Raw genomic sequence first — 12,530 nt, 5'->3', positions numbered from 1 at the left:
CTTCAGTGCTGTACTGAGGGAGTGCTGCACTGTCAGAGGTGCCATCTTTTGGTTGAGACTCTCAAGCGGACGTAAAAGATCCCATGGTATTATTTTGAAGAAGAGCAGGGGAGTTATCCTGGGTGTCCTTGTACACCAGTCACTGAAAGAAAACATGCAGGTGCAGCAAACAGTTAGGAAGGCAAATGGTATGTTGGCCTTCATTGCAAGAGGATTTGAGTATAGGAGCAAGGATGTCTTACTACAGTTATACAGGGCCTCGGTGAGACCACACCTGGAGTACTGTGTGCCGTTTTGGTCTCCTTACCTAAGAAAGGATATACTTGCCATAGAGGGAGTGCAACGAAGGTTCACCAGACTGATTCCTGGGATGGCAGGACTGTCATATGAGGAGAGATTGGGTTGACTAGGCCTGTATTCACTAGAGTTTAGTAGAATGAGAGGGGATCTCATTGAAACATATAAAATTCTGACAGGGCTAGACAGACTGGATGTAGGGAGGATGTTTCCCCTGGCTGGGGGGTCTAGAACGAGGGGTCACAGTCTCAGGATACGGGGTAGGACATTTAGGACTGAGATGAGAAGAAATGTCTTCACTCAGAGGGTGGTGAACCTGTGGAATTCTCTACCACAGAAGGCTGTGGAGGCCAAGTCACTGAATATATTTAAGAAGGAGCTAGATAGATTTCTAGACACAAAAGGCATCAAGGGGTATGGGGAGAGAGCGGGACTATGGTATTGAGAGGATCAGCCATGATATTGAATGGCGGAGCAGGCTCGAAGGGCCGAATGGCCGACGACGACTCCTATTTTTCTGTGTGTCCTGGCCAATATTTGTCCCTCAACAAACATTAGTGAAATACAGATTATCTGGTCATTTATCTCCATGCTGTTTCTGGGAGCTTGCTGTGTGCAAATTGGCTGCGAGGTTTACTACGTTTCAACAGTGACAACACTTCAAAAAAAAGTACTTCATTAGCTGTAAAGCGCTTTGGCACTCCCACAGCACTGCACTGAAGTGTCAGCCTGGATTATGTGCTCAAGTCTCTAGAGTGGGACTTGAACCCACAACCTTATACAAGAATGACATGGTTTACATTTTTTGAGTTGAGAAACCATGGGGAAGAGCGAAGGCCCACAGGAATGAGTAAAGGAAGTCTGGCAGTGGCGATTACATGATGCCAAGCTTGGGTTTATAGGAGGGAGGTAAGAAGTTCCACAGTGTCTCGGTTCTGGGAAAGAACGCGTTGGAGCAGGAGACTGAATGGTGGTCCTGGATTTCGTCTTGAGGTAGTGCAAGCCGCTATATAAATGCAAGTCTTTTCAGTATACTGTCTAATAAAGTTGAAACCTTCTCTTGTTCCAGGCTATGTTCAAGCGTCTAAACGCGAGAAGAAGTTTTCGACATGTGCTCCAAACTACTCCTACGCTGCTCTATGTGAGTGCTTCCGTCGAGTCTTCATTTACCGCCAACCCACGCCTGTTCAGACTGTACTTTACAACCGAAAAGAAGCAAGGCATGTAGGGCAGGTTGCCAAGCAGCAGGTTGCCAGCCTGGAAACCAATGATCCCGTGTTGGGCTTTCAAGCTACAAATGAGAGGCTATTTGTTTTAACAACAAAAAACTTGTTTGTAATTAAAGTGAATGCAGACAACTCTCAGTAAAATCAGTGCGATATTCCGGAGGGATTCAGGATGCCATGTAAAGCAGTTTATTACAGTTTTAGTTTAGTTTAGCTTCCCATCATAAGAGATACAAAACACAATGATATCTGTTCATATAGCTCTAGTTATCCCAGAATTTTTATTTCTTTGAGCAGCTCTGTGCACAGATGTGGCAGATTGTGCTACATAAATGGCACATCTTGTCGATGCATAATTAAAAATGGCTTCACACTTTGGAATCCAAGCTTAATGTCTCAATTTGTGCATCAAAACTCTGTGTGCGACCCTGCTGTGTTAAAGCACAGCTTCCTCCCACCAATAGACAAGGGTAAGGCACCAGTGGGGTAGGTGCCGATCTAGACATGTGCTGTGCAGCCTCCATCTGGACCTGGAGACTTACCAGGCTCCTCCTTGGAGCTCCTCACCATATGACACACATCCTGGGGACCTCGATTCTGCACAAAAGATGATTAGGAGCAACGAGACAGAACAGCACAGCATTCCTTGCTCTGTGAAGGACAGTGGCAAACAGGATGCTGTTACCTCACTGCCCCCCCTGTACCCCACCCTGCCCCGAGCCTTAATTAATAAATCACGCCCCCCCCCCCTCCCCCCCCGGAGAATGCTTGTTACATATGGGCAAGTACACTCCCCACCATTTATAGTGGGGTGTTCGTGCAACCATGATTTGCCCGCTATACGTGATGGTCGGTATAATGCGGTAGTGTTAAGACTGTACTCTATATAACAATAATGTTGTCGATCACAAATAAACTAAGCAAGACTGCATGCAATGCAACTAGCTTTATTTAAACTGCAGTCAGTGCTTAGTACAAACTGTAACCACACACCACTGAGAGGGGATTAGAAGGCCTTAAGTACACAAAAGGTAACTGAACATTAACGAGGTGTTACTTACTTATGTTTGTTCTTGATTCAGTGCACCTTAATGAGGTGCGAACTAATGCGTAAGCGTAGCTGTTTCTGCCCGAAATAAACAGCTCTTAAGACGCTGTAACCAGCAACTTTGAAATTGAGGTTAATGCAAATGGATAATGGTTATTGCTTTTTGGCCGGTATAAGGGACTGCCCCTTTTAAACATGGATGATTTACGTGGTGGGGACTGTACCTCAACAAACTGAACGCATCATTACATATGTAATTCTCTACCCCAGAGGGCTGTGGATGCTCAGCTGTTGAGTACATTCCAGACAGATCGACACGGGAGGTGGAGGAGCTGTACTACTTGGGGATAACAGTGGAAGTAGAAAAAAGTGATGCAGCTATCAGTAAGACAGAAATAGAATCTCTGTGGATAGAGGTAAAAGATATTAAAGGATTTATCACAGTAATAGGGGTAGTCTACAGACCACCTAATAGTGGAAGGGAAGTGGAGGAAGAAATATGCAAACAAATTAGGGAAATGAGTAAAAAAAATAGAAGAATAATCATGGGGGATTTCAACTACCCCAATATTAATTGGCCAGAAGAGGTAGGTAAAGTGGATAAGGGAATGGAGTTCCTACAATGTGTACAGGACTCCTTTCTAACCCAATATGTAAAAAGCCCGACAAGGGAGGATTCACTACTGAATCTAGTAATGGGGTATAAACCAGAGCAGATAAGAGAAGTAAAAGTAGGGGACCGCCTAGGCAATAGTGACCATAATATAATACGCTTTAAGATAATAATTGAGAAGGACATAAGTATGACGAAGACCAGGGTAATAGATTGGAGAAAAGCTGATTTTGAGGGGCTGAGAATGGAACCTGGGAAAATAAAACGGACAACAGTACTTGCAAACAATTATGTAGAAGAGAAATAGGAAGCATTTAAAACGTCGTTCAACAGAGTCCAAGAAAAATATATTCCACTAAAAAACCAGAACAAGATAAACACTAATGAGACACCATGGATGAAAAAGACATGAGGGAAAAATTGAGGGTAAGGAAAGAGGCATACAGTAAGTACATGGACAGCAGGGGAGAGCATGACAAGGGAGAATATGAAGCGATTAGGAGAGAAATCGAAAAAGTAATTAGGAAGGCAGATAGGAACTATGAAAAGCAATTATCAAGGAACATAAAACAAAATAGTAAAATATTTTACAGGCACATAAATAAAAAAAAGGAAAAGCCTGGATGGGACTGGGGCCACAATGGGATGGACAGGATAAAATCACAGCGCTAGAGAAATGACAAATATTAAATAATTACTTTGCTTCAGTATTTACCAGGGAGACAGATCAGCTGGACATGACACCTCATGATGAGATTAGAAATGAGAGAACCCCATTTAAAATCAAATATTAAATAAACTAATCAAACTCAGAGGACAAAATCCCTGGTCTGGACAGATTACATCCGTGCATTTTTAAATAATTTAGGGAAGAGATAACAGAGGCACTACTACACACATTTAATAATTCGGTAGAAAAGGGTGTAGTGTCAGAGGATTGGTGGATAGCTAACGTAATACCTATATTTAAGAAGGGAGATAGAACAGGTCCAGGAAACTATAGACCAGTCAGCTTAACATTGGTGGTAGGAAAAATAATGGAATCCTTGCTAAAGTAGAAAATAGAAAAACATCTAGAAACCAAAAATATAATGAATAGCATGGATTTCAAAGGGGAAAGTCTTGCTTGACCAACCTCATTGAATTTTTTGAAGAGGTAACAGAGAGAGTAGACAAGGGTAATGCAGTAGATGTAATTTATCTAGATTTCCAAAAGGCCTTCGATAAGGTGCCACATAATAGACTAATGAATGAGGTCATAGAATGCGGAGTTAGGGGACAAGTAACAGAATGGATAGCTAGCTGGCTTCAAGACAGAAAGCAGAGAGTAGGTGTAAAGGGTAGCTATTCAGAGTGGCGTAAGGTGGGAAGTGGTGTTCCAGAAGGATCACTGCTGGGACCAATGTTGTTCACAATTTATATTAACAATTTAGACTTTGGAATAAAAAACACAATTTCAAAATTTGCGGATGTCACCAAATTGTGTGTGGGGTGGGGGGGGATAGTCAATATCGAGGAGGACTGCAACAAATTACAAGAAGACATTAATAAACTTGCAGAACGGGCATATAATTGGCAAATGAATTTCAACACATAAATGTGAGGTATTACATTTTGGTAAGAAAAATACAGAGGTCACATATTACTTGGAAAATACTCATCTAAATGGGATAGAAGAGTAAAGGGATCTCAGAATACAAATGCATAATTCACAAAGTCGTGACACAGGTTAATAAGGCCATAAAAATAGCAAACCAAGCTATTTTTAGAGTTTATTTCTAGAGGGATAGAATTGAAAAGTATAGAAGTTATGCTAAACTTGTATCGAACCTTGGTTAGACCACACTTGGAGTACGGTGTACAATTCTGGTCGCCATATTATAAAAAGGATATAGAGGCACTGGAGAGGGTGCAAAAATAGATTTACAAGGATGATAGCAGAAATGAGGGTATACATATCAGTAAAGGATGAACAAGCTGTCTCTCTTTTCTCTTGAAAAGAGAAGGCTGAGGGGCAACCTAATAGAGGTCTTTAAAATTATGAAAGGTTTTGATAGAGTAGATAGAGAGTGTTTCCACTTGTGGGGAAGAGCAAAACTAGAGGCCATCAATATCATATAGTCGCCAAGAAATCCAATAGGGAATTCAGAAGAAACTTCTTTACCCAGAGAGTGGTGAGAATGTGGAACTCGCTACCACAGGGAGTGGTTGAGGCAAATAATATAGATGCCTTTAAGGGAAGGCTAGATAAGCATACGAGAGAGAAGGGAATAGAGGGTTATGCCGATAGTTAGATGAGGAATGACAGGAGGAGGCTCGAGTAGAGCTTAAATGCCGGCATGGACTGGTTGGGCCGAATGGCCTGTTTCTGTGCTCTATCCAATGTAATCCTGTGTGATAGTTTTTTGGATACTAAGGGAACCAAGGGAGATGGGGATAGTGTGGGAAGGTGGAGTTGCGGTAGATGAACAGCCATGATCTTATTGAATGGCGGAGCAGGCTCGAATGGCCCATTCCTGCTCCTATTTCTAATGTTCTATGTATGCAAATACCACGTGAACAGAATGTAGTGCAATTTAACCCAACGTGAAAGTGTCTAGATCTTTTATGACACAGATGAGACGGAGTTTCAATTACTCGTACATTGAATTTCTGGTTTCAGCAAAATTAACTCCATTGTTACCTCGAAGCCAAAGGTTGTAGGTTGCAAGGTTTAAGCTCATAGTCTAGGTTTATCCTCGTGGGGCAGTGCTGAATGGTTGGAAGTATTGTCCTTTTGGATGAGCTATTAAACCAAGGTCTTATCTGCCTATTCCAGTACCTTAAATGGACACGAAAGATCCCAGGGCACTATTTGAATAACAGCTTAGAGCTCTGTGGAGCCCTGGCCAATATTCTGTGTTCAATCAATATTCCCAAAAACAGATTAATTGGATTTTCAACTCATTGCTAACTAGTTCTTAATCTCACCTGTGCAACTATATCCCAGCATGAATCACCCCTGGGTGGGTGCCAAATGAGTTGATTGTCATAAAAACCCAACTGGTTGACTGCTGTCCTATAGGGAAGGAAACCTGCCATCCTTACCTGGTGTGGGCCTATACCTGACTCCAGTCCCTCGCCAACATTGTTGACTCTTAACTGCTCTCTGAAGTGGCCCAGCAAGCCATTCAGTTAGGGCAAATAGGAATGGGCAATAAATGCTAGCCTTGACAGCGATGCCCACATCCCCAGAATGAATAAAACAAAATAGGGAATGTTGTCAGCGGCGTCGAGGTTTCTCTGCACACTGCAGCCTCCCTGAATGTGGGCAGCGTCCATGATCTTGTATTTTCCAAAGTAAGAATATAAGTAAAACCGGTGAGGCAGAGTTTCTTGACCTCCAGTCATGCAAGCCAGCTGCTTCCGTGCCCAGGTGAAACATCAGAGCCAAGTTTGAGATCTCTCGGGCCTCTCCATCGGGCCAGAAATACCCAGAGGTTATTGGAATGGTTCGACACAGATGAGCCAGATGTGCAATCCATCATCTTTCTCCTGACTCGTGTTCCAGTCCAGCTGCTCCAAAGTTTGCAGCAGTCCCTTACAAGTTGCTATTCATTTGCATTCATCACGTTGTGAGCTGCTTTTAATCAATGGAAATACCGCTGTCACTCAGACCCATCCATCAGCTCCTTCAGTTACCATTCTTTCACACCACAACAAATTCGATTACATCTGTGTTTGCAAACACTCGATAAAATCATGAACGATACTGCTTGAAAAAGCTGGAGCTCTGACAATCTTTTAAATTACAAGGCCCAGGCTGCTGCTATATGGTGATAATCAAATATACTACAGGGCATACAATCTAAATGGGCTAGAATTGCAAAGGGGTCATAGAAATTTACAGCACAGAAGGAGGCCATTCGCCCCATCTTGTCCGTGCCGGCCGACAAAGAGCTATCCAGCCTAACCCCACTTTCCAGCTCTTGGTCTGTAGCCTTGTAGGTTATAGCCTTGTAGGTTATGGCACTTCGGTGAATATCCAAGTACTTTTTAAAAGTGATGAGGGTTTCTGCCTCTACCACCCTTTCAGGCAGTGAGTTCCAGACCCCCACCACCCTGTGGGTGAAGAGATTTCTCCTCAACTCCCCTCTAATCCTCCTACCAATTACTTTAAATCTATGTCCCCTGGTTATTGACCTCTCTGCTAATGGAAATTGGTCCTTCCTATCCACTCTATCCAGGCCCCTCATAATTTTGTACATCTCAATTAGGTCTCCCCTCAGCCTCCTCTGTTCCAAAGAAAACAACCCCAGCCTATCCAATCTTTTCTCATAGCTAAAATTCCCCAGCCCAGGCAACATCCTTGTAAATCTCCTCTGTACCCTCTCTAGTGCAATCACATCTTTCCTGTAATGTGGTGACCAGAACTGCACGCAGTATTCTAGCTGTGGCCTAACTAGTGTTTTATACAGTTCAAGCATAACCTCCCTGCTCTTTATATTCTAAGCCTCGGCTAATAAAGGAAAGTATCCCGTATGCCTTCTTAACCACCTTATCTACCTGTCCTACCTTCAGGGATCTGTGGACCTGCACTCCAAGGTCCCTCTGATCCTCTGCACTTCTCAGTGTCCTACCATTTATAGTGTATTCCCTTGCCTTGTTAGCCCTCCCCAAATGCATTACCTCACACTTCTCCGGATCTAGGGGTACAGATACATAAATCACACTCGTGGGGGGAGTTTAAAACTAGGGGCCATAAATGTAAGATAGTCACTAATAAATCCAATAAGGAGTTCAGGAGAAACTTCTTTACCCAGAGAGTGGTGAGAATGTGGAACTCGCTGCCACAGGGAGGCGAAGAGCGTAGAGACATTTAAGAGGAAGTGATATAAGTACATGAGGGAGAAAGGAATAGAAGGAAAAGCTAATAGGGTGAGATGAAGTATGGTGAGTGGAAGCTCAGGTGGAGCATAAACACCGGCATAGACCAGTTGGGCCGAATGGCCTGTTACTGTGCTGTAAATGCCATGTAATACAGAGGGAGACCGTTTGACTCATTGTACCTGTGCTGTTGTTAGTTCTAATCTATTCTAAACCCATTTTGCTGTATCCTTTTCAAAAACATGCCCAATTCCTTTTTAACCAATATGTGAAAACAATTCTTCTGGCCTCCCCCTTTCCTACTGCCGTGTGCGTTTGGATCACAGATTGATGCAAAGTGGTTTTGAGTACACACCAATATGACAGTGGCAGTGTACCTTAGGATCCAGGCTAGTAATCAGACTCTCAAGCCCACTGAAGCCAGGAGTTGTAAGACCACCTCTAGTAGGCAGTCTCACATCACTTGGACTTTGCACCAGGTATATAATTCCAGCCTGGCAACAAAGCCACATCTTAAAACATGATGAGGCAGTCGGTGGCACCTTCTGGGAACTTCATAAACCAACTTTTGATTCGCAGATCATTAAATAAAAAATGGCTGCCCAGGGAATAGAGCTTTGCAAATGCTCGCTCGCGCTTCCTTATTTCTGAGCTCATTACAACCCGCAGCCAGTGCTATACCTTGGGCCTGCCAGCCACACATCATATGTAGGTCGCAGTCTGCGACCAATAGGAACAGGAGGAGGCCATTCAGCCCCTCGAGCCTGTTCCACCATTCTATTGGATCATGGCTGATCTGCATGTTAACTCCATCCACCCGCCGCCTTCCCGTAACCCCTAATACCCTTGCCCAGCACAAATCTCAGTTTTGAAATTTTCAATTGACCTCCCCAGCCTCAACAACCTTCCGGGGCAGAGAGTTCCAGATTTTCACTATTTGTGTGTGAAGAATTGCTTCCTGACATCACCCTTGAACGGCCTGGCTCTAATTTTAAGGTTATACCCCCTTGTTCTGGACACCCCCCACCAGAGGAAATAGTTTCTCTCTGTCTACCCTATCAAGTACCCTATGGCAGCTTCTGTAAATACAAATCCCAGTCATGACATCCGGCTTTCTCACTTTAAAACATATTTCGATTTTAATTTATTATCTACTCTTTCTCCTCCCCGTGTATATTATTTTAATTTATTCTCAGGATAGAAACTAGGAGTAGGCCATTCGAGCCTGCTCCGCCATTCAACGAGATCATGGCTGATCATCCAAACCCTAGCACCCGGTCCCTACACTGACAGCCATCCCATCCAAGCCCTATCCCCGTAACCCCACGTATTTAATCCCCCCTAACACTAAGGGCCAATTTTTTTTATCATGGCCAATCAACCTAACCCGCACATCTTTGGACTGTGGGAGGAAACCCACGCAAACACGGGGAGAATGTGCAAACTCCACACAGACGGTCACCCGAGGCCGGATTCGAACCCGGGTCCCTGGCGCTGTGAAGCAACAGTGCTAACCACTATGCCACCGTGCTGTTGTTGGCAAGGCCAGCACTTATTGCCCTGAGACAGTGATGATGGACCATATTGAACTGTTGCAGTCCATATTCTTTGTAATGGTTTTGAAATGAAACAACAGAGTGGCTCGCTAGGCCACTTCAGAGGGCATTTCAGAGTCAACCCTATTGGTGTAGGACTGAAAGTCACATATAGCACTAGACTGGGTAAGGACGGCAGGTTTCCTTCCCTAAAGGACGTCACTGAACCAGTTGTAACCGAAAATGTTGGAAATACATGGTACAGCAATCCGCGTTTGGAGAGAGAAACCGTTGGTTAATGTATCGGGCAGAGAACCTTTATCAAATTTTGACAGAGTTTCTACCCAAAACACTAGCCTAACCTTTCTCTTCTCAGAAGCTGATCAAGATGCTGCATTATTCCGAAACTTTCTGCTTGTATTTCAGATTTCCAGTATTTGCAGTTTTTTTTTTTCCTCACTTAGCACCAAAAGAGCTGGTAGTGATTCAGGATCCCTACATAGGACCATCATAATCTAGCCTGACTGATTACTGTGGCCCTGCTGTGCAAATTTAAGTGACAGTCCATCATGCAAACAAAGAATAAACTGAATAAGGAGTTGTGACATCATAGCTGCACCTGGGAGGGGATGCACTGAAGGCAGCCACTGGAAAATATCCAACACTTTCTGTTGACGTTACAATTATAGAGCATATTGGTGGACCCCATTTACCAGAATGTAAGCTCTTGGGGCGGAGCCACCAAAGGACTCAGATCGTTTGTATATAATTCCTTTAACAACATGTTAGCTACAGCCTGAGTCTGTATCTTTATTTATGCTGTTTAACTGTACAGAGCGTGGTTACTTTAACAGCGCGGCTAAAACGTGATGACGTCACGCCGTTCATCACGTGATTCCCCACTGGCGGGAAAACGTGATGACGTCATGACGTCAGCCACGGGACTGCAGAGGCAGTCCTCATGGAGCCTCCAAAGAGAGCAGACCTACATTCGATGTTATCCTGCAGTTTCTTGTTAAAACCTGTTTGTTTCATTAAAGTTCGTTTTGTTTGATCGCCTGAGTAGAACTCAGTCTTTTAGTTAGGAACCCACGTTCCTACATTGGTGACCCCGACTTTCGCGAACGGTTTTCACGGAAGATCTTCAGCATGGAAACGAACGCCGTAACTCTGAAACTGCCACAGTTCTGGGAGCAACAACCAGCTGCGTGGTTTATCCAGGCTGAAGCCCAGTTCGCCATAAGGAACATCGTCGCGGATCAGACCCGTTATTATTACGTGGTCTCCGCCCTCAATAGCGCCACTGCCTCGTGGATCATCAGCCTCCTCAGTAGTCCTCCTACTGACCGCAAGTATGATACGTTAAAGGCGCGGTTGCTACAAGTCTTCGGGCTCTCGAAGTCAGAACGCTCTCGCCGGCTCCTCGCTATGCCCGGCCTCGGGGACTCCAAACCGTCCGAGCTCATGAGCCAAATGCTCACGCTCTTCGGTGCCGAACCGGAATGCTTCCTCTTCCGGGAGCTATTCCTCTGCCAACTGCCGGAGCAGGTGCAGGCTGCCCTAGCCAGGTCCGAGGTCACAGACTGTGCCGAGCTTGCTGCCGAAGCAGATAAGATTTTCACAGTAACCCAGCAGCGCTGCGCTGCCACGAGACACCCATCCCCCACAGACGCGGCTCCAGCTCCTCTTTCAGCGGGCTGGTGCCCCTACCACGCCCGTTTTGGCATGAAAGCACGACGCTGCCGTTCTCCCTGCAGCTTTTCGTCCCCCAAAAAAACAAAGCTCCTGCAGCGTTCCTGGCGAAGGAGGACCGAGTCTAACGGGCGCTCCGCGGCTGCGATGGCCATCGGATCTTTGGGGAAACTTCTTTACCTCACCGATTCCCTATCGGGTCGACGTTTCCTTTTTGACGCCGGGGCGCAGTGTAGCATCCTACCTGCGTCGAATCTCGATATGCAAGCTGGGGACCACGGCTTTTCCCTCGCGGCGGCTAATGGCGCAGCCATTCGAACTTTCCGAAAGCGGCGGGTCCAAGTATGTTTCGGCGGTCAGTGCTTCCATTGGGAATTCGTCACGGCCACAGTCTCGCAGGCCATCCTAGGGGCGGATTTTCTGTGTGCCAACGGCCACCTCGTCGATGTCCGGCACCGCCGGTTGATCAACGCGGCCACCTTCCACTCGATTCCGTGCCATCACGGTACCGCCGTGTCGCGCTCTATCGCCTGCGTGTTCCCATCTCCGGATGACTTCACTCGGCTCCTCGGAGAGTTCCCGGAGCTGACCAGGCCCACTTTCTCCTCCTCTGCCACGAAGCATGGTGTTAAGAACATAAGAAATAGGAGCAGGAGTAGGCCAATCGGCCCCTTGAGCCTGCTCCGCCATTCAATAAGATCATGGCTGATCTGATCCTAACCGCCAATCTACTATCACAGAACCATCTCCTGAATCTAACAGAATTAGACACACGAAATAGGAGCAGGATCAGGCTACACGGCCCCTGGGCCCGCTCCGCTACCCACAGGGCCATATCCGATCCAAACCTAGACTCATGTCCAAATTCCTGCCCGCTCCCCGTAACCCTTAATTCCCTTTACTTCTAGGAAACTGTCTATTTCTGTTTTAAATTTATGTAATGATGTAGCTTCTACAGCTTTTTGGGGCAGCATATTCCATGGACCTACCACCCTCTGAGTGACGTAGTTCCTCCTCATCTCAGTTTTGAAAGAGCATCACATCACCACTACTGGCTCCCCGGTTTATGCACGGGCTAGAAGGCTTGAACCCGGCAAGCTCGCGGCTGCGAAAGCGGAGTTCGACACGATGGAGCGGCTGGGGATTATTCGGCGGTCGAATAGTCCCTGGTCTTCACCTCTCCACATTGTTCCAAAACCGGGCGGCGGCTGGCGGCCATGCGATGACTACCGACGCCTGAACGACGCCACTAT

General features: G+C 45.6%; 1 protein-coding gene across 1 annotated transcript in view; it reads left to right on the top strand.

The window, feature by feature from the left end:
• The window catches only part of nudcd1 (NudC domain containing 1), a 115,350-nt gene extending 112,891 nt beyond the window's left edge, over window positions 1-2,459 (top strand). The window contains exon 10 of the mRNA XM_085993724.1: window positions 1,367-2,459. Within this exon, the coding sequence (XP_085849850.1) occupies window positions 1,367-1,665 (299 nt within the window). The 3' untranslated portion in view covers window positions 1,666-2,459. The remainder of the gene's footprint in view (window positions 1-1,366) is intronic.
• The last annotated feature ends 10,071 nt before the right edge of the window (window positions 2,460-12,530 follow it).

Source organism: Somniosus microcephalus, chromosome 7 (assembly GCF_052327205.1).
Source record: "Somniosus microcephalus isolate GS21.2 chromosome 7, FLI_Smic_1.0, whole genome shotgun sequence".
Taxonomy (NCBI): domain Eukaryota; kingdom Metazoa; phylum Chordata; class Chondrichthyes; order Squaliformes; family Somniosidae; genus Somniosus; species Somniosus microcephalus.
Note: the sequence above shows the minus strand (reverse complement) of the source record. Positions and strands in the feature narration are given on the sequence as shown.